Source organism: Homarus americanus, unplaced genomic scaffold (genome assembly GCF_018991925.1).
Source record: "Homarus americanus isolate GMGI-L3 unplaced genomic scaffold, GMGI_Hamer_2.0 scaffold34921, whole genome shotgun sequence".
NCBI classification, from domain to species: Eukaryota; Metazoa; Arthropoda; class Malacostraca; order Decapoda; family Nephropidae; genus Homarus; species Homarus americanus.
Genome location: NW_024741901.1, coordinates 22,064,832 through 22,087,506, shown reverse-complemented (window position 1 = coordinate 22,087,506; position 22,675 = coordinate 22,064,832). Strand labels below are relative to the sequence as shown.

Sequence of the window (22,675 nt, the reverse complement as noted above, 5' to 3'; positions counted from 1 at the left end):
GTAAATTTTAAGGACAGTTGTCTGGGTTATCCAGTTACCTAAGTAAAACATTTTTTTAGAGGAAATTTCTTTCTTACTTCAAGACTAAAGGAAATCAGTTGGAGGAATAACACTTTTCTTATTCAGCTCACAGATTTCTCTACTTCTGTTTTCAGAATTGGTAGTTTGATCTTTATTTCATTTCCATTTTTACCTCTCTTCATAGCATTGTAGAGTTCTTTAATCTTCTATGTACTCTGCCCATCTCTATTTTACTTCTTTTGCCTCAAATAGGATCTTATTGTCTTTGCTTTAAATAGTCCCACCCCATTTATTTCCTTTTCCTGGTTTATTTGTTTAATCTCTGTACATTTCCCTAGTTATGTCTCCTGTCATTATCATCTATCTCCTTGCATTTCCTATTTAGAAAATGTTCTTTGGCCAGTCTAAAGTCTTTTTTAATACCCCGTATCTTTCTTTGTAGGTCTCACTTTGTCTTATCATTTTTTTTCGTTTTTCCACTTTCTTTAAAATTTCTTTTGTGATCCACTTTTGCCCTTGTTCATCCTGAGCCCTATAAGTTTTCCCCCCCTCTATAATATTATTTCTTTGAAAATATTGCACTTTCGTTCTGTATTTTGTTCATCAAAGCCTTTGTTTAGCAACAATGAAATTCTGTTTTGGGTTTAAATTTCATATTCTACTTCGGCTCCTGCTTTGAGCTTCCCTAAATCTCATTTTATTTTGTCCATTGTTTTTCTTTTTAAGTTTTGAAGTTTTAGCCTCACTAAACTCATTACTTTTGTTTACAGCTTCTAGACAAAAATGGCCTTGAGACAGTAGCAAAAGTACTGTCCTTTGGGTGTTGGACTCTCAGCGATTCAGAAAATATTGAAATTCCTGTAGCAGGATCTATAGGAACATCATGTAGTGTCCGTGGAAATGCTCCCCAGTTGACTCTAGCTCAAGGAAATGTCCGACCTGTTACTCAAGTTTCAGGTAAATATGAAATAAGTAAGAAGATGCTGTGTAAAGGTTGATACAGTATTGTACTGTATATTGATTTATTAATAAGTGTATACTGTACACAATTTTTTTTTTATTGTACAGTTACAAACAAAAGTCATGTTACCTCTTCTGCTGCGCCACAAAACCTAAGATTCAGACACATGAATCTGAAGCATATGTGGACAGAATAATGCATCTGTGTCTTCAGCTTCGGGTTCGCGAGTCTGAATCTAAGGGTTGATGAAGCAGCAGGAGAGGTGACAGGACTTTTGTTCATGAATATACTGTACATTAATCTGCTAAAATGTGGATCACTTGTAGAATAGGTATACTGTTAGCCAATTAGTTTACTACTGTCTTCCTATTTTGTATAGGTTGTTAATTATCTCAAAATTACTTTAAAGTTTTCCTCTTAGAATAGTAATGTAGTTGTTTATGGTTGTTAATCAAAGCAGCAATATAAAGAAATGGAAGACATCTGAGCATTGTTTTAATACATATTGCCTTATTGAGCTTCATGCTGCAGTTACCATTCTTAAGAAAATGCTATGTTAAGTGAATTGAACTGAATATTGGACTGAATATTGCTCCCAATTTTTCTAGGAACTGGGGGAACTGCTAACAACCCACCTCCAGTTGCTCTTGATAGGTCTTCAGCATTCCAGCGTGACAATTCCCACATGACAACACTGACAGAACTTGGTAAAAAGTTGGTGGCGGCAGCTAAAGTGGGTAATACAAGTCAGGTTAGAAGGTTGATGGCTATTGGAGCACCGTTTGCATCAGATGGGGTAAGATTTATATTTTTTTTAATTTTTTATATTTGTTTATCACAATATCATCCCACTGTAGAAGAAAAATTGTTCAGTAAAATTGTCATACAGGTTTACAATTGGTTAGGCATGTGTATAAAATATGCAGGTACACAGTTCAGCATGAATATAGACAATGTAGGTGTAATTATGGTATATGTAGACTGGGAGGCATACAGCTTTCTGTGTGTCTAGACAGTGCAGGTATACAACAATGGTAAACAGTAAGGCAATCTAACCAAGAGCACTGTATACAGTATTTTGTCTAACCTACAGTCCTCTTCACCTGAAGAGGACTGTAGGTTATGGCCAAAATATATAGTGCTTTCATTTTTTTGTTTTATGTTCTCGTACAGTGGGATTTCAGTGTTATGATTTATGTGGTGTTACATAATTTTTATAGTTGTACAGTTACTGTACTGTATGTTGATAAATAATTTTTTATACTAATACAGTGTAGTACATGTAGTGAGCTGTTGACTAATTGTACATATACAGTACAGTATTGTGCTAGAGAGATATGTGCAGTAGTACAGTATTAATACAGTATATCTCCCTTAGCCGGAACAATTGGTGCAGAGCACTTCCGGGAATAAGAGATTTCCGGGTAACGAGGCGACTCTCTCAAAGCCGGAAAAAAATCCCTCTTCCACAGAATTTTCCAGGATATGGAAAAATGTTCTCGGGGGTTTCAGAAATTGCGCATTACATTATTTCTCGAGCCCGGAAAAATATCCCCCATCCCTGGAATTTTCTGGGTATCAGAACATTTTTCTCGTAATTTCCCGAAAATGCATTTGATTTGCCTCTCTGAACCCCTGAAAAAAATCCCCTATCCTCGGAATTTTCTGGAATTTGCCGGGTACTGGGAAAATTTTCTCAGAATTTTCAAGAAAATGTGCCCCTCGAAATTTTTTCCTTAAGTCGTAATTTTTTTAAAATCCCGACTTTGGGAACAATTTTCCTAAAAAATTTCAATTCCAGCTATTGGAGAGTTCCGGTTAAAAGGGGTTCTAGCTAATAGAAAAATTGCTGTATTTCAAATACTGTACCAAACTACTGTACATGTTATATAGGAATAATGAATAACCAGGATGTAAATACCTATCTTATTAAGACATGTTCACCTATGAGAATTCAGGGGATGTAGAATTTTTTTATAAAAGACATAATGAAGAACATAATGGATTTTTTTGTCATAAGTAGACTCTTGACATGATTATTTACCCCCTCCCAAAAAAAGGGGATCCTTTATCTTTATTCTTCTGTGTTGTTTTAATGAACCATTTAGTGCATTTTATAAGGACTACAGTAGTGGTTAATTTGCAACTCTTCTGTATATTCTCTCTTGGTGTAATATTAATATGGTTTAAAAGTCAGTTTTACGCTGTAAATATTGTAGATTCTGGTTCTTGGACGTTTTTCATTGGACAGTATGTCACCGGTTCAGTATAAACCTAACTTAACCTAACTTAACCATGGATTCATTGCCTCCAAAGTAAAGACATTATTATCTAAATTTAATAAATATAACATGATATTCACTAGACCAGTGTGTTTTGTCCAGTGATGAAATGTCTGCCCACTGTATATAACTACAGTTTGTTTTCTGAATCTAATTTAAAGCTGTTATTTTTAACGGGCAAGATAATACCCCTGTCGAAGATTTACTCAGATACTGTGTCTGCAACTTTAAATTACTAGTATGTGATATAAAATGGAGATAGATGAGTACAGTACAGGGTAGTACTGTAGAATTCCTGCTCATGTATATTATTAAAAAAAAAATCAGTTTTGGTATTACTGTACTTTCACAGCCCATTGGAATGACTCCGCTTCACTTGGCTGCACAAAATGGTCATTATGAAACCTGTGATCGTTTGCTATGCGCTGGTATGAACATTAATGCACGGAACAAGGTACAGTATGTGTGACTCAGGCAGCCTTTGTAAATTAGTGAGACTCATAGGAGGCTCTTAAATCCTTGGATTGTCTTTGTAGTGTGTGTCAGGGTTGATGTGTTACTGAACTGTAGTTATATAACCCTTCCTTCCTCCATTCTACAAATACAGTCTATTCACTCAAACTTTGCAAATGAGGCTTAGAGCTGTTTGTAACAAGACATCTGATTGGTAGAGAGAAAGAAATGCAAAGGGTCACTCAAATGATGTTTAGTATTTCATTTGTCTGCCCTACAGTATATGCTGCAATTTTAAATAATACAGTAATAACTATTCACTGCTGATCTCTGATAATTTTCTCACTTGGAATAAGTAAAAATTAGCATTAGAAATAAACTGGTAACATAGGTATCATAAAGAGAACAAGAAAAATGTTGCAATATTTCTGTAACAATCTCACCCTTCTCGGCCACCGCTGACGTCACGAGGCATGGGGGAGTTTGAAGTCTATATGGGCACCAGTCATTATTCATTCACGACCTTGAAGCTTCATGCCTCACACAGTTATGGTTCACCGTGAAACCTTTTTAATTCTGTCAAATAATTTGAAAGTTTAATTGTATTCATTAGATTTTAGTTATTTTTTGCTAGAAGAGTTATGTAAATTTTTTGGTACAGTACAGTACTACCGTTCCTACACTACTATGGTAAAATAAAGTATAGTACTTTACCATATATAAACTGTACTGTATTTAGGCTGAGGTAATAAAAATGCACTGTATCTATTCTTTCTTATATAATTTTATTATTTTCATCCAGTTCTATTACCTTAGACATATATTATATATAGTGCCACACCAGAGCTTATACTATATTAGGTATGCATACTTCATTTCCCTTCAGCTAATTCTTTATAAATCTTTTACAGGTGGACAAGACTCCCTTACACTTGGCTGCTATGGAGGGTCACTATGATATTGCATCTTTACTAGTCAAAACTGGAGCCAATGTAAATGCCTGTGATATGGTAAGAATTTATTGACTAAGTGATATTCATTTCAGTTTAAGAAATATTAAGAATTCATGAGGGAATGGATGGGACCAATTCAGTCAAGAGGCGCATGAGCCTGAATGTCGAGAGGAGGAGAGTCAGGCATAAGTAGATCAAGAATGACATGGGGAGAGGTTGTAAAAAATTACAGTAGATTTAGGAACCTGACAAGAGAGAGTGCAAGAGACCATGTAGCATGGAGAGCTGCTGGCAAACCCATGCAAGTGTGGAAAATGGCCATAAAACGATGATGGTGATGAGAAAGGGGAAGATTGGTGATGCTGGATTTTTTTTTTTATTTACTAGTTTCTAGGGAAATCAATTAGAAAGTAGTAATATCTCCATTAGCTGGAATCCATCTTAGCAGGAACTCTCTGATGGCCATAATTGAAATATTCTCGGAAAATTGTTCCCAAAGCCGGAATTTTCGGAAAATTCCAGGTTTGGGAATGATTTTTAGAGGGGCACATTTTCTGGAAAATTTCGAGAAAAGTTTCCCTGTACCTGGAAAATTCTGGGGATGAGGGAATTTTTCTGAATTTTGAGAGATGAAAATCAGGCACATTTTCCATAATTTCTGAGAAAATGTTTCTGGTACTCGGTACCCAGAAAAATTCAGGGGATGGGGGATTTCTTTCCAGGTTCCGGGGATGAGGGATTTTTTCCGGCTTTGAGAAAGTCATCGCGTTACCCAGAAATCTCTCATCCCGAAAGTGCTCTGCACCAGTAGTTCTGGCTAATGGAGATATCACTACAGTTGACCCTAAAATGGTACACTGAGTAAAAACTATCGATACCCGGAATCCGCGGATGGGAAATCCGCGGTTGCCGAGGGTCTACTGTAGTACACATAAAAGTTGACTTGAGGGTAAATGACCAGTTATTTTGGCCAAGACTCAGCTCAAGAGTGGAAAGTCTCGAGACACGTCACAAATCGAGTCTGAGTCATAGACTCGAGTTCCCATCACTACTTTTTATAGTATATTGGGGAACAGTTGCTTGCTAAAATCCCTTCTGGGACTTGATTATGAGAGGGTAAGTCCTAGTGGCTTTTGATAACTCAGAGTTAAACTTGGGTTTACAACCTAGGTCTCATAACTGTAGTAACAAGTGTATGGCATTGGCCATAAAAGAGGATATCAGGATGAATCACTCATGGGTTCTGGGACATTTTGTCACCAGACAATTTGTCTCCTGTTCAGTATAAGCCTAACCTATCCTAACCAAGCCTTCATCACCTCCAAATTAAAGACAATTTTATATAAATTTAATAAATATAATGCAGTATTTAATGGACTGATGACGAAATGAACGCCTACCTTTATTTACGATACCAGTGCAGTAGATTGTGTTTGACACATAAATTAATGAAGGTATCAAATATATATTTTGAGTTGAAGAATAGCAGAATTATGGTACTGTTATCTCTCAATGACTAGATTTGGGAGCAAGTCAGGGATAAACATTGAAGTATGGAGGAGTTGTCATCCCTGTGTAGAATTAGATGGGTTATGTAATATTTTAACAAGAAGTGTGGAATAATGTAGTAATTATTTGTTTTTATTCTGGCAGTTAAAAATGACACCTTTACATTGGGCCTGTGATAGAGGACATACCCAAATTGTACGATTGCTACTAAAGAGTTATGGCCAGACTGATGTTACCAACAAGTAAGTGAAATGTGAATTATGAAGTCCAGATTATGCATGATGCTTTTATAGCCACTTAATTAAGACAAGTAATTTTTCACCCAGCTGTATTTATTTAGATTAAATGAATTGTAGTTCATACTGGCTGCATTTAAAATTTGTTTTGTTAATTGTTTGGGGAGGGTGTGAATTGTGTTTTTGTACATTAGCCTAACATTTGAACCATCTCAGTCATGATTCATGAGTAGGGTTCATTTGGACAAGTGGTTGTATGGTCGCAAAGGAAACACAGGCAGTGAACTAAAGAGATTTTTTCTGAATATCTCTGCATTTTGTACAGAACAATTGGTACAAAACCTTGGAGTGACATCCTAGTAAAGAGCAGCAAATAATAGGTTAAAATTACAGTAGAGTATTGTATTACAGGGTATTTATTTCTTGTTATGGGGGTGACAGGAAAAGGGGGTTTAATTGACCCTGTAACTCTGGTTGTAACTGAGGAGCAGGTTCAAGTCTTGAGGCAGGTCAGGTGTGCAGACCAGAATTTTCTTCCTAGAGGCCCCACTTGATGAGCTGATTCTGTAGTAGAGCAAATATGTTCAACCTAAATCAGTTGTGGTTGACTAGATATGTTAGCAAAGATTTGTTTTTACTTTTCTCTTTTGACTGTCTTTCATTTTTTATCCTAACACATCTGATTTTTACAGTGCATTACCACCCTGAGTATTAAACATATCCTTTCTGATTTTAAGATAACTTTTCACGTGTTAAATATCATAAATATACAGGTCATCTGACATCTCTTGATGGACATCAGATTAGTCTATGCCTCCTCATAGCTCCAACTGTATAGTATTGGCATTTGTAATGATTTACTTTAGTCAAAGGGATTGGGGGCAGAGCATTGATAGATGTACTCTCCTATAAAGTATAAGAGGGCCTCTGTATTACTGTACCTCAGTGGTATGGGGAGCGGCTTCAAGGATGTGGAGACTGAAAATGAAAGCCTCCCAAGTTGGCACAATTAAGCCAACTTGTTATTAAATTGGAAATGGAGTAAGGTTGATTGATATAAAGACCAAAACAGTTTTAAAGAATAATAAAAAATTAAGTGTTGACCCCATATAAACTTTTTACCTCGTCAGTATTCAATGCTCATTATAATATCTGGGCTTATAATGTAGAATAAAAACAATTAGATAATTTATGAATTTTGGTATTGATTACCTTAATCAATGAGACTAAAAATGTCTAAGTGGCATTATTTTTTCAGATTTTCAAAAACACCTCTCCATTTGGCTGTAGAAAATGGATATGAAAATATTGTTCTACTGCTGCAGGTAAGTTGAACATATTTAACAAAATGCAGTACAGTCAGAGGATGTATCTGTAACATCCTTATAAAGTGCTGGTCTGTGTTATTTATAGAAAGCTCTGATATCCCACTACAGTAGCTGTATAACTATGACAGCACTCTGATATCCCACTAGTTTTTTTATTACTTTGGAAGCTGCAGAGCTGCACTCCCTCCTGAACTGAACTGTCAGACGCACAGTTATCATATGATACAGTGAAATCTCCATGAGCCGGAACAATTGATGGAGAGCACTTCCGGCCCATATTTTTCCGGGAATTTTCCCGGTAATGGAAAAAATGTTCTCGGAAGTTCCAGAATGATACATTACTGTATTTCATCTCTCAAAGCTGGAAAAAATCCCTCATTCCTGGAATTTTCCGGGTAACGGAAAAATATTCTCAGAAGTTCCAGAAATTGCTCATTACATCATACCCTTGAATCTGGAAAAATATCCCCCATTCCCGGAATTTTCCGAATGCACCTGATTTTAATCTTTTAAACCCCAAAATAAATCCCCCTATCCCCTGAATTCTCTGGGTATTGGGAAAATTTTCTCAGAATTTTCCGGAAAATGTACCCCTCAGAAAATCTTTCCCATAGTCGGAATTTTCCAGAAAATTACGACTTTGGGAACTATTTTCCGAAAAAATTATAATTCCGGCTATTGGAGAGTTCCGGGTTTGAAGGATTCCGGCTAACGGAGATATTTCTGTATATCTATTATTTGAATTTTAAATAAAGTGGGCCATCTCATGCTTACAAATTACTTTATACTACAGTATTCACAAAGCCAAATCATTATATTTTTAATAAATAAGACTAAGACTCACTTTAAAAGTTACAATTCAAAATTAACAAAGAGATGCAATCTTGCAGCGCAAAGCCCAATGTAGAGCTGTAAATTATGCAGCTCAGTGTTTCCAAAATGGCGTAATATATATTAATGGTAATTATTAAGGACAGCAATGAGGCAATATCAACATGTGGTGAAATTATTTTAAAGAAAAATGACGAAAACATGAGTGGTGTGAGATGAAGTGGATGTGTAGTGGATATGATGTGGATGTTTAGTGGGAATGAGGTTGGATGTTTAGTAGAGATGATGTGGATGTGATGTATCGCACTAGGTGGATAGTGTTGGCTGTGATATATATTGCACTAGTTGGTAGAAAGATAAAATACTGTACTTAAGTGACCTTCCCCTATTTGCTCATTATTTTGTTTATTTATTTGCTAATTTATTTCAGAAAGGCATCTGCTGCAAGGAGGAGGAAGAAGCTGTAGCTGTGGAGTCCATCTCTCTAGATATAACACATGATCTGGACTCTATTCCTGTTGTGTGTAAAACTGAAGAAGTTCACACAGAGGAACTGCTGGTTGAAGAGGTATACAAGTCTTTTTCTATGACATCTGTACTGTACTGTATTTCTTTGGACCATATCTTTGTCATTCTTTGCAAGCCTTTTCCCATTGTGGTACAAGTATCTCTTGCTATATGAATGAAATAGATTCTTTTAAACTATTCAATTAGTGAATATTCATATAACTAATAACATAACAAATGGGGAAAAATAGGGTTTGGTTTCCCAGTGACAAGAAAACCCCAATATTATACCTAAAAAGTTTAAATCTGCTTAAAAAAATAGCTTTCTAATTGCTGTAATTTAGTACCTATCACATCAGAAAATTAATAAAATATAAATTTGGTACATAGCCTTAAGGGACCATTATTTGTATAAGCGAGAACAGCGTGAATATACATAGTAAGAAAGAGGTGTAAGATTAGAATATTTGTATAATTTAATAATCGTAGAGCAAATTTTCTTACGGCGAGGAGTACCTATATGCTGCAAAGCCAAAATCAAAAGCAGACACACTTTCATCCATTCCTGTACTATCCCAATACTTTATTCCATTGACAGGTTTTCTTTCTCTCTACTCCCTATATTGCTGACTGCACCTGTTGCATTATATCTGCTACTCTTTCATTAAGTTTGTCACTCATTCGCCCAATTTTTTTCCAACATTCAGGGCATTAAATCTGAAGAGGGAATCCCAAACATTGGGTTTGACAAATGGATTTATCAAACTTTGTAAGGAAATCTCGGCATGGGTCACAGGAGACAAGGCTTGGCAGTGTGCTTGTAAACTATTATCTTTATTTTTCCCATTTATGTTACCCGGATAATTATGACATCATACTGTACCCATGTACCGCATTGAAATTTAAAAATCATAATGCAGTCAGGAGTGATTCATTTATAGTTATGATACATAAAAATTTATTTTCCTAAAATCTAAACTTTACAATTTCCGAGATATTTTGCCATAAACCAAGTCCAAAAGCTATCAAGCACATTTGCCTTTTCTTGAATTTTTCCTGTATACAGTAATACAGTATGTTGGCAAATTGAAAATGGCATTTCATCCCACACAAACAAAAGTTTTATACTTATCATACTTGAGGCTACAAGAGGATTATTTGAGGAGTGTAATGCTTGATAAATTTTCAGAAGTGTGATTGGCGAGATGAAACACATAATATTTGAGGTTAGGAAGGAGCCAAACATAATAGAGTAATTGAGGTTAAGAAGGATATTGCTCTGCCTACAATATTAATTTTACATGAAATGGAAATTATTTTAAGAGCTATACACTTCAGTATTGCTGTATTATAATCATCATTCTTGGAAATTGTAAAATTCTTTCATCGGGGTGGGCAGTACAGGTAGATGCATTGATTAACACTTTTGGGGCTCCATAGGGCACGCACCGCCACCACCCAAGGTAGACAGGGGTGTGTTCAGCTGACGACAATCATTGGGCAAATGTTTGCATTTTGTTTTTGTTCCTGAAATTATTTTCCAGCATATATAATTTTTTAAATGTTTATTCCTCCCAAATGATTGCTCTACAATACTACTGTATTATACATATGAAGTTGAATCTAACACCAACATATGAAAATACAAGTGAACATTGCAAAGGAGTGGGTAGTGTTTGCGCTGTAAATCCTTGGGACACACTGATGCTTGCAGGCCCACAGAGCAGTTAGCTCGACACCTCACATCCACCACCATTATAAAGTGTAAATGGGAAGACAATGACATGTATTTTGAGACTTCTACCATGAAAATCAAGCAATAAATAGATTTTTGGTGAGCTTTTGAAGTTGATGACAATATTTTTGCCATCGTAACGCTAACAGGAGTTTTTGGGAGGACAAAATATTTGTCATTGGCCCACCAAACTGTTAGGGCAAAGAGTTATACACTCTGAACTGTACTAAATGGACAGTAAACCCTCTGTAAATATTGTATGATGATACAGTACTACATAACATGCTCCTTCTCCTGTGACGTCATGAAAACTGGCTGTGAAGCTTCGGTTCATATCACTAGATTCACCCCTAAAAGTAGCTTTAACTGTTTACTGTAACATGAAAACTTAAAATTTTAGGCATACAATATAAACAGTAATATCTAAAACATATAAATAGTAATAATGAAAGCAGAAAAGGAACAAAAATGATTCAAAGTCAGTGTATATTACATTGTGTCACAGTCTCAATGCTTGCCTTAACAATGCACCCCATGCCTCGCTTCTTATCACCAGCAATGGTGCTCTGTGCTGTGGACCCTCAGACCTCTCCACACTTTTGCCACATTGTTTCACAGTGGAAGGAGATACCCAAGCAAATAAGCTCCTTAGCATTTGGGTGCCTGGGGATATCAGGGACTGTCACGCCACTGGGACACTGCTTTGGCCCACCTCAGCATTGGCCACACATGGCCGACTCATAATGTTTTGATAGATAGGGTGTCCCTTCCCCATTGTGATGACTGCCTAGCCTTATTGACCGTTCAACACCTCCAGGTGGAGTGTCCCAGTCTTAGAGATCGTTGTAAGCACCTCTCAGAGTGCCGGGGGAGACGGGTTTTACCTTCTCTCTTTGGTGCTAGGGGTGGGGGGGGGCAGGTTCCGTGGGAGGGGACGTTCTCACCTTTGTGGAAGAAGCTTTGAGTTTTATCTATTAGCATTTAAATAGTTTTTATGAAAGTTCTATTCTATTAATTATTTATATTTTTGCCTTGCATTATTTGTTTTTAGCCTTCCTAAGTTTTTAGTTTAATTCGGCAGCATAGGACCGAAGCTGCTGGGTCGCCATGGATGTTATTTCCACAGTCAATCAAACAACCTGGAGATACTTAAAACTTTATACCTCATGATGATTATTGCTTTTATTTTTTTATACTTTCTGTAAGTAGGATTGTGTGTGCATGAAACTGAATAAGAAAAAAAGAAGAAAATTACTTATATTTACCCAAAATATGAGTTGACAAATAACCATAACATAATATATAGCTCACAGGTGAGGAACAGTTGAAAATTTTCCCTTTTGGCCCAGGAATTACTTAGTGCTCATTTTAAGTGTTTCAGAACATAGCTGGTTTTCAGAGTGTTCCAGATACTAGGGCACTGGATAAATGGTCACACAGCTGTTATAACATTCAACATTCATTCACCATTCTTAATGCTTATCATGGGTATACATACTGCATCATGCACAGCACTGTACTTATTTGCAAGGTATTACTGTATAGGTGAAAGTGGAAATGAGTCTTATAGGCCTGATGACCCAATTTGAACATGCCACACTAAGGATTCAGCTTTGTTACTGAAGTAGATAGCATAGCTGTAGCTACACTCTTAATACCTCTCTAATCTTGAACTGCAGCCGAGTTAACTGGGGGCACCCCTCTCATTGGCAGTTATAGACCTTGAAACAGCAACTATTGGGTCAGGAGACTTAAGTGCTAGCTATAGCCATTCTAAAGCAATACCCTGTTGTACAAGTAAAACTTTTAAGGTAATTAGAAAGTTCTCTTTGGGGAAGATGATAATGACTTATGAGCTCACCTCACCTTTTTTATCCCCTTTCTCATAATAATTTGACTCAATTTATCATGAAGTGAACCAAATTAGTTGAATTTTTTTTTATACCAAAATTTGAGATATGATGAGGAACCACTGGCCCAGGTTAGGTAGAATTTGTGAATGGGATAAATTGTCAAAGATTAGATAATTTTTTTTAAAACAAATCATGGTATCAGTCATGATCATAAGGCTAATACAGCCTCTAAAATGAGGTCCCTGCTGGTTGGTTTTCACATATATGGTGTATTGTATCGGCTAGTTTGGAGAGCTGTACTTTCAAACAGAGCATGAACTTTTTCTGTGATTTTTAAGAAACATCATTGTGTGAAAAATGACAATAAGTGCACAGATATGCAGTTGAACAACATGTGCTTAAATAAATAATTCAGATTTTAAAATCCATTTTACCTGTCATGTGTGGAGTCCTCTCTGCACTGAATAAAATCACCTGGAATTAGTTAGATGAAATATCTAAAGTGGCATCCCTGTAGTAAAGAGTTAGTGAAGATGTCTACTCTTACCTTTATGTGCTGAATAAAATTGTCTGGCATTAGCCTAACAAAATACAGAATAAAAAGCAGCATTCCTGTAGTGAATGGATTAAACTTTTTGGGTTACCCAAGTCAATGACCTGTATCCCATCTGTTTAATTTGTTTGTGTCCCATACATTTGAATTTAGGTGCTCAAGACACCATGGAACTCATTAATGTCCAGCCTTAGTTGAGAGAATAATCTGTACCATATTACAGTGTAATTCCTTTTGTCCAAACTCCTCGGGACCATTGGTGGTTCGGATACCTGAAAAGTTCAGAAACCTGGACATGCCTACAAAAAGATGTAATAATTTTGTTAGGTCAAAATTCGGTTGAGTGATAGCTTGACTCACTTTGAAGGGAAAAAACTGAGGATGAGGTGGCCTGTGAGATGGCATGAGTCCATTGTTACATGTACTTGTAATGAAGCTATAGAAGTTGTGGAATAGCCATTACAATACTGTACTCTAATGTGACTTAGAAATAAAGAAAATACTGTATAATATAAAACTATGAGATAAAAAAAATGAAAAGTATTGGTATGTATATGTGGAAAGTGAACATATGTGTGGACTTGTGGAGGCAGAGAACTGTAACTGTGTCGCCAAATCCCCACCCATCTGGACCATGCTCCTTCCCTCCGATGTGACGTCACGACATACACACACACACGTTTTAGAGTCAACTGGGTGACTGGCCGGCTGAACTGTATCACATCACCCAGAGGATAGTTTGAATGTGGAAGGAGCCATTTTTTTTACATAAAATATGTTCTATTGTATTTTATGATATGCTATGTATCAATTTTATTGTTTATCATGGCATAAAATTAGAGCAAACACCTTCCACCAACCAAAAAGCCGAGCACTCTTGAAAACAAAGCGGGTTACAGTGCACTGGTGGCAGACACGTGAATGAATTACTTCAGTTGCATTTGGATTATTGGACTAAATTAGAATATTTACTGAACGGGATAAAAGGGAACAATGTTCGCATACCTGGAAGATTTGGATACTTGGAATTCAGATAAAAGGAATTGCACTGTACCGAATTATCAGTCTGGGGTAGCAAAAAGTGGTGTTTTAAGTTGAGAATACTAATTCAGTGGATTTATATATATTATATATATTTGTTGATTCAGAATTGTTTTTATAGGTTTGTGAAAATAGTCAAAGTACCAAAGAGAGCAGTCAAAGTTGCAAAGAGGGAGAAGACATTTCGTCAGTTGACAGTGAATTACCTCATTCTATCATGGCAGATGACACAGATGGTAAGTCTTCATTACTCTTTCTCTACTTTTAGCAAATACCCAGTACTAAAACAATTGTTTTTATTATGAAATACTGTACTGTACAATTAGTAAGTTACCAATCTTCAAAACCGAACACTTGAACCCTCCACCACATAGCTTTTGTCTTAAGTATTTTATAAATTTCTTCAATGTGTGGAAGGGCAAAAACAGTACTGTATGATGGCCTCCATTATGTTGGGGTTGCTTTCATAGAAAAGGCTGTGACAGTATAAGTAAAATAAGTATACAGTAGTACACAAAGATGGTTTCCATAGCCAAAATTCCTCTTTGATGGCTGTCTACTCTATCATTTGTGGTTTAGGAAGTAATTAAAAAAAAAATTATCATTTGACCACTTATTAGCCATTCAAGCAGTTGGGCTGTCCAGTGTTAATACAGAGGGAAACTGGGGTACAGTACTGTACCTGGAGGAAACCTGTGATTTTTAGTAGTGAGGGGCAAATATATCTGGGCCAAGCAGGATTTGAACCCTTGACATATTGGTGAAAAATGTGTGTTACCCCTGTAACACTAACACCTCTTTACTTATAAGTACTGTCATCAAACTCTTGAATGGCTAGCTACTAACTGCAACCTTAAACATAAAGAGAAAATAGTACAGGAAAAGAGATCTGTTTGAACAGTGCTTTGGCTTGAGTCCTGGCTGCCAATGATGCTACAGTGGTCAGTTCCAAGGGTATATAAGGTATCCCTCACTATACGAATGGGTTAGATTCCTTGAAAACCATCCGATTCATAGAGTGAAAGTTTGAATAGCGAGGGATGCCTGTATTGGCGATTCTTCTAGTATTTATTTTTTCAGTACAGTAATTAACTAATTGGTACTAAAATTACCTTACAGGTATCCCTCATTTAACATTTTTGCACTTATTGTTAATTAGGTTTAGCAATAAATATTTTTTACACCCGTTATCACTTTACGTTTGGTCAAAATTTGGTTTAGTGACAATTAGACTCACTGGGAAGTGGAAAACCAAGGATGAGGTGGCCTGTTAGATTGCATGTTGCTTTTGTTACATTTAAGGAAACTATAAAAGTAATGGAAAAATCATTACAATACTCCAATGTGGCTTAGAAATAAAAAATACAGTATAATTTAAAACTTTGAAATAAGAAGAATGAAGATCATAGGTGTGTATATGTGTGGGTTGAACGTATGCATGGAGGTAGTGGGCTGTAACTGCGTCGCTGACTAGCCAGCTAGCCCTGCTACCTCCCCAGTCCCCACGATGACACACACACACACACACACACACACACACGTGTCTCAGAATTTGCATCATGTCAGTTAGAGAATGGTTTAGTGTGGAAGGAGCAATTTTTTTATGTAAAATATGTGCTATTGTATTTTATATGATATGCTATGTATAAATTTTATTGTTTATCATAGTAATTACTAGTGCTTACCCTTCTCTGGGTGCTCCGACACACATGACATCACTGCTCCAATGTTGACATAACACGTTCCCCAACAACCCAGCGCTGAAACAACTAGGTTTTGAATATTATGCCTGTCTAAAGAAGCCATTTAGCTACCTGGTAAAGTAACATGGCTTTTTGATAAATTTTATAATCATTCACCGATAAAAAAAATTTCTTGGCTTTTTTTGTTATGCTCATTAGTCCTAAAAGAGAATTCTTGACCCTCACTATGACTGTCCTTAAACCATTCATGCAATAGAACCTCCATATAACGGACTTCATGGGGAGGGAAGTCCGGTAGCTCAAGGTTCCGTTAGATGTTAAACTTCCATTTCAATTACTTTGTTCCGTTAGATGTTAAACTTCCATTTCAATTACTTTATAGAGGGGAAAGTCTGTTAGATATGACACCTCCATCTAACAAACTTCAGGTATCCCTTGAGATAGAATCATTTGTGTCATGGATTTAATTTTTTAGGTGTGGATGTTATATAAAGATTATATTATATTGTGTTTCTTTTATTTCTTACCGTAGAGTTCGATTCCTTCACACTGGTTACTTACAGGAGATTATGGTGTATCTACGCAGAAATTTACTCCACCACCCGACATTCCATGATTTACACTTGATAAATGATGATTTAATGAGTTCCATTAATTTTTAACATCCATCTAAGTTATTGGTTATACTTTTTCATAACCAATCAGTCATTACCTCCAGTAATAATAAGATAGGATCACAGATACGGGCAGATAATTGCACTTACGTTTATTTGGCAAGCTTCCATACAATGATTTACAATTTGCATGGATATATGAGTCACTCACATTCACGCTGTAATAAAATTAATCTTCTAAAGAGGGACTTTTCAACTTGGGGACATATGTGATTACTCTACAATGGGTATGACTTAACAGAGCTTTAATTCTTCAAGTGATACATTTACTGCCAGCCTGGATTGCTCTTGTTGCAACCAGGCTTCCACACAAGAACTTCCTTCCACGGGAAATAACAACAAAAAAGTACCCTTGGGTTACCACACATAATCTCGCGTCACTGACAGTCAGTGTAGACGGTTGTCGCGGCAAGGAGAACTGGTAAGCGTGACTTGATTAACCACTTAGGCTCAATTGGCCAGCCTGGATTGCTTTGGTCACAACCAGGCTTCCACACGTGATTTTTCCACTGGGAATACAAACCTAGGTTATCACACTTAATCTCGTGTCGATCACGGTTACTGTAGACTGGTGTCGTGCAGGAGAGCTCTGTAGGCGTGACTTGATTAACCATTTACTGTAGGTATGATAGGCCAGCCTGGATTGCTCTCATCGCAACCAGGCATCCACACGTGATTTTTTCACGGAGATAACAACCTAGGTTAGCACACTTGTCTCGTGTCACTGACAGTCCACAGGACAGGGTAGTGATAGAGGACTCTGTGTGGTGTCCCGTTCCCTTCAGGGGGGAGAGGGTGGGGACGATGTCTTAACTAACCCATGGCCTAGGGGATACTACTAAAAAATGTGGGCTTGGAGCGTGAGGCGATGAACAGTACAACACTGTCTCGGAGGCCTCCCCCTATAGACTGGCTAATATACCACTAATGGAAAAAATATGTCGTTGTCTTGGCTCGCCGGGTGCCTTATCTCTAATAAAATAAACTTTGGAGTTGGTTGCGTGAGTAAGCCTAACGTAACCCATGACAATTTGAGATAAGAAACTTCGCTTATATGAATTTCCTAAATTGACATCACTTTTTGTGTTACAAAGCTTTCACCGCTTATATGAGTTTGGGTCCCAGCAAAAATTCAAATCGCATGCCCCTGGGAGACAGCTGGGGCGGCCACATCCTCCTAGTGCTCTCCCTATCACGCTGAGGGAGGACTTATGGTTATTTTTCTTCTTGTAATTTCGGGTATATGGTACTGTGTAAACATAACTTTCTTTATATACTTTTTTTTTATTCAGTTACATGCTTCCACAATCCTACCTACAGAATGTGCAAAAATAAAATAAAATAAAACAAATGATTATCATAAGGTCAGCAAGAGGTAGCAGAATATGCTGGGGGGAGTTATGTTATTATGATTATTATTCAGTTCTTTATTTCAGATAAACTTAACTTTCTTCACTTTTTTTTTTTACTTAGTTACATGCATACACAGTCCTATATGTATAATGTGCCAAAAAAGTGAGATAACTATCATAAGATAAAAAACATAAAGGCAATAAACATTTCTTTGTGTGTAAGAGCAGGGGAGGGAGTGTTGCGGATCTACAGAGGCGGCCGAGCTGGTTGCTATGGCGACACTTGACGGCAGCCGCTCCTGAAGCAGCCAGCATTTATGCAAATGGCATCACTGGTGGCTGTGTTAAACTTTTATTTAGCTTTTCCTTAATGGTTTTAGCTACATATTTTCATCTAGATAGTATTTTATTAATGTTTTTAATGTGTTAGGTAGTAAATTACAGTATATAGTTGTGTACTATTTATCAATTTATCATTGGTTAGGTTTTTTGTTGTTCGTGAACTGATTTCGTGTTTTTTTTGGGTATGATATAGGGGTTTTCTTGTCATTGGGGAACCGGACCCTATGTTTCCTGTATGTTCTTTTATTCTCTAAAGAAAATTCACTTCATGCATGGTTTATCAGGAACCTAACCCATTCGTATAGTGAGAGATACCTGTATGTTAATACATAATATGGAATTGATATTCTCTTTTCTCTCGCTCTCTTTTTTAGATCAAAACATCTCTGTACTTGCAACATTGGCTGAACTAGCACAAGCTACATCGAGAGGAACAGAGAATACTGTAGGTAAGGCAAAGAAGGTGTATTTTTTTCAGGACATTGAAACTTGTATATGTCTTCATTTAACATTGGTCCGAGCTGCCTCCTTTCATTATTATGTCTCATCTATTAGTGCATATGACTCGCTTTACATCGAGCATATTCCACGCACTTTCCATTACTATGTACTTGACTGGATGTATGCCAATATGGCAGGTGCCTTAAACCTTTAGCAATTTGGGAATGTGAAAACCTCTACTAACCATTGTCTTGTCAGCTTTTATTAAATTTCATATATCACAATCTTGAAAAACATAAGACTTTTGTGACTTTCACCTTTATACATTTCACCAAAACTTCTGACTTAGTCATTCACAACAGAATGATCAACAAAACCATTGATCTAGGGTTTCAGAGAAGTCTCATACCATGGCTAACAGACTTTCTTAGTGACTGATGCCAAGCTGTACACTTCCTAGGGGCTGTCACCACCTTTCAGTTACTTGCCTGCAGTGCCCTCAAAGCATTAGGGTGGGATTGCTCTGCTTTCTCATTCTCATCAAACATGCCCTGTAAGATATTCCTGCATGTTGAAAATATCCCAATGACTCCATGTTTTGCATCAGTTATATAGCTCGGCTCCTGACTACAGAACCCTGAAGAATATATTTAAAAATTTCCAAGTGCCAACCATGTCACCATCAACCATACCAAAACCCCTCTTCCGAACATGTCCCACCTTCCTCCATCACACTAGGCCCCCAACACCTTCCAGGTTGTGGATTCCACCAAACTCCTCAGCAACACTCTTGATAACAAACTTAACTGGAAAGTTCACATCAGTACAACTGTCAAATCTTCCAACTATCGTCTCTACATCCTCCATGATCTTAAGTCCCTTTCTGCATTTTAGCTCGTTAATGCTTACACAACATTCTTCTTCCTAAATTCACCTAAGATTCCCCTGCCTGGTCTTCTTCCTTAACTGCTACATAACAAGGACTCTTACAGAGTGTGTAGAAGATGGCATACAAGACTATTCTCTCCCCATCTTGCCACCACATATTATGAGGCATTTAATATACCAGCAGTCTGTCTCAACTTTCTGTTCATCACTACAGGGACGCCACTTTTGATATATTATTTGGCTAACATCAGACGATTTTATTTAGGAGAGAAGGGACCTCATACACAAAGGGATAGTAGACTGTCTCCACTAACCCCTTCACTATAGGGATGCCACTTTTGATATTTTATTTGGTCAGATGATTTTGTTCAACACAGAAGGGACCCCATACGCAAGTGCTTAACTCAGGATTCTGTAACTCAAAGCAATACAATACCTTGATAGACTGAAAGAAGACTTAGCTTTAAGTATAAAGAAACACTTCATTCAGTATGCAACATCTTGAAAGTGGCACTAAATCTAAAACAGTGAATAGTAGAACATGCTTTAATGAATATTTAAGTGCTTTAAACAAAATCTTGTACTTGTACAGTCATGAACAGAAGCCTTGTCACCTCTCCTACTGCTCCATGAATCCTGTGATTTAGACATGTGGAACCAAAGCATCCATGGACAGAATATTGTATGTGTCTACTGCTTTGGGTTCACGAGTCTGAACCTGGAGCAGCAAGAGAGGCAACAGTACTTTTTTTGTGACTGTACAGTGCATGTTTACAATTTCAGACTCCTTTTATTAATTAATTTTCTCCTTTCAACCAATTTTACAGATATGTCGAGTGCAGCTGCATTAGAGTTATTGAAAGCTCAGGCTGCCCTGCTACCCATTGATGATGCATCAACTTTAGTGACGTCTGCTGTAGCTCACGGACAGACTCTCCATCTTACTGAGGCGGGACGGCAGGCTTTAAAGTTCATAAAGCAAGTGTGTTGATTCATGTGTCATTTTGTATTTTGATGTATGGATGGATGAGGTTATTGAGATGTGTTTTGGATACATACGAGTATGAGGCATATAGTATAACAGTGGTGCATCCCTGGTTTGTTCAATTTCCCCTTTGTAATGTCAGTCCATAGCCTTAGCATTCCTCTTTCAGGTACCGGTAATGATGTCAGGTAATGTGTTAAGCAATCCCTATTAGAAAACAAGGGCAGAAATCACGTAGTACAGCCTGAAAAATGAGCTGATAAAAGATTTTAAGAAATACGTCCTTGCTCTTCTATGTGCCTCACCTACAGGATTGGATAATTTTATAGGTTATTTTTATTTTATTTATTTATTTTTAAATCATACATTTGGATTGAGCAACTATATTAGCAAATGCATACATTTGAATCTGCAGGCTTTAGAACCTACACTTATGTGATTGGTATTTAAATATATAATGAGCTGAAAAATTTGATTTTACGAAATAATAATAATACTAGTTATAATAATTATATTTATTCAGTATAATTCTTATTTAGGTTTACAGTTGTAGTGCAGTATAGGAATGTATTTAAATTATACTGGTAGATAAAATGTAGATAGTGTATACAGTGCACGTAGACCGTGGGAGTTCTGTATTTAGTTTCTTATGTGCCGAGACAGTGCAGGTATACAACAATGGTTCTGTAAGGATACCCATTGACATTGTGGAAATTATTCCACTGAGAATCTGTGATGTGTAAAGAATGTTGCAACTGGCATTTTGCCGAAAAGGAGAGCCCTGTGACTTATTCGTATGCAACGGTGGTGAAATTTTGTAGCAATTCATATCCGGCACAGCATCTCAGAATTTCCCTCTGGTTAATGGATTGCTTATGTCTTATCGAGGGATTATCAGACAATCGGATTTTTTACTTTAGCGACCGTGGTTCTCCCCCAATTAGTCCGTTATCCCAAGGGATTACTACACTTCCTTTCAGAGAGCCCCTGTCACCCTTTAAAATTGCAGTGAATGAATTAAATACACATAATCCCAAATGCACTTTAGATTTGTTTTCCTAAAAATGCATATTTAACAATGTTATGATACAAAAAATTTGCATTTCAATTTTACTTACCATGATGAGCAGTACTGTAGACTATTGAAAGGTGCATAGCCAGACATCACTTGCATTATTTGCTCTTGCTCTAGTAAGGAGTGGAACTGGCGTGCTGTATGATCTTTTCTACTTTTGCTTTGTTTATTTTGATGCTCGTTTTATTAATTTAATACTTTCAAATTACGAAACTTACTTTGGTACTGTCTTCTGAATCAAATCATTCTAAAACCAGTTCCTTTTTATTGTCTCTTGCTTCAATTAACAGAAGAATATTACTAATGTACATGTCAATAGAACATTGGAGCCACAGACTTCCTTCGAACAGAAAACATACACCCTCCTCTTACCATACATATTTTACTGTCTGGTAACACTGTAGGTTGCCATAGAAATGTTTGGCTGCCATATTGAGCCAAAACAAACAACAGGCAATTTTAAATGTGCAAGAACATGTATGGGTGTCACTGCAGTATTGTTCCCTAAATGGTACATAGGTACGCATAATTGTAAGGGACGCCACTGGTAAATTAGGAAAGATTGGCAGAGTTTAGTGAATCAAGAAGTTGTGAGGTGAATGTCAGTTGGGACAGCACTGACTTTTGTAGTGGAGATGCGAAAATAAATATTTTTACGTAATGCCTCCAGAATAGGTTCATCATATCGATTATACTAAACCAGAAATGGATTGAGTTTGGTGAATAGTGCATGACATGATCATTTATCTTAGATTTTTGGTAATTTTTCATCTGGGTTTTTTAGACTGAATTGGGCTAGAGACAGTTCAGTCAAAGAATGTGAGGGGGAAAAGCTCTCATCTCAAAATTTAGTTTTTTTGGTCTTAATTGCAGAATTTATTTACTGTATGTTGGATTTGTTTGTACCTCCCTTCTTTGAGCTCAAAGCTGTACTGTTTGATTCTCTCTTATA

General features: G+C 36.8%; 1 protein-coding gene across 2 annotated transcripts in view; it reads left to right on the top strand.

The window, feature by feature from the left end:
* The window catches only part of LOC121876075 (GA-binding protein subunit beta-1-like), a 29,272-nt gene that overhangs the window by 1,434 nt on the left and 5,163 nt on the right, over positions 1-22,675 (top strand). For both annotated transcript variants that reach the window (XM_042380989.1, XM_042380990.1), the window contains exons 2-11: positions 792-978; positions 1,591-1,778; positions 3,617-3,718; positions 4,629-4,727; positions 6,324-6,421; positions 7,674-7,740; positions 9,005-9,142; positions 14,385-14,499; positions 18,709-18,783; positions 20,491-20,645. In XM_042380989.1, coding sequence (XP_042236923.1) covers positions 792-978; positions 1,591-1,778; positions 3,617-3,718; positions 4,629-4,727; positions 6,324-6,421; positions 7,674-7,740; positions 9,005-9,142; positions 14,385-14,499; positions 18,709-18,783; positions 20,491-20,645 — 1,224 coding nt within the window. The remainder of the gene's footprint in view (positions 1-791; positions 979-1,590; positions 1,779-3,616; positions 3,719-4,628; positions 4,728-6,323; positions 6,422-7,673; positions 7,741-9,004; positions 9,143-14,384; positions 14,500-18,708; positions 18,784-20,490; positions 20,646-22,675) is intronic.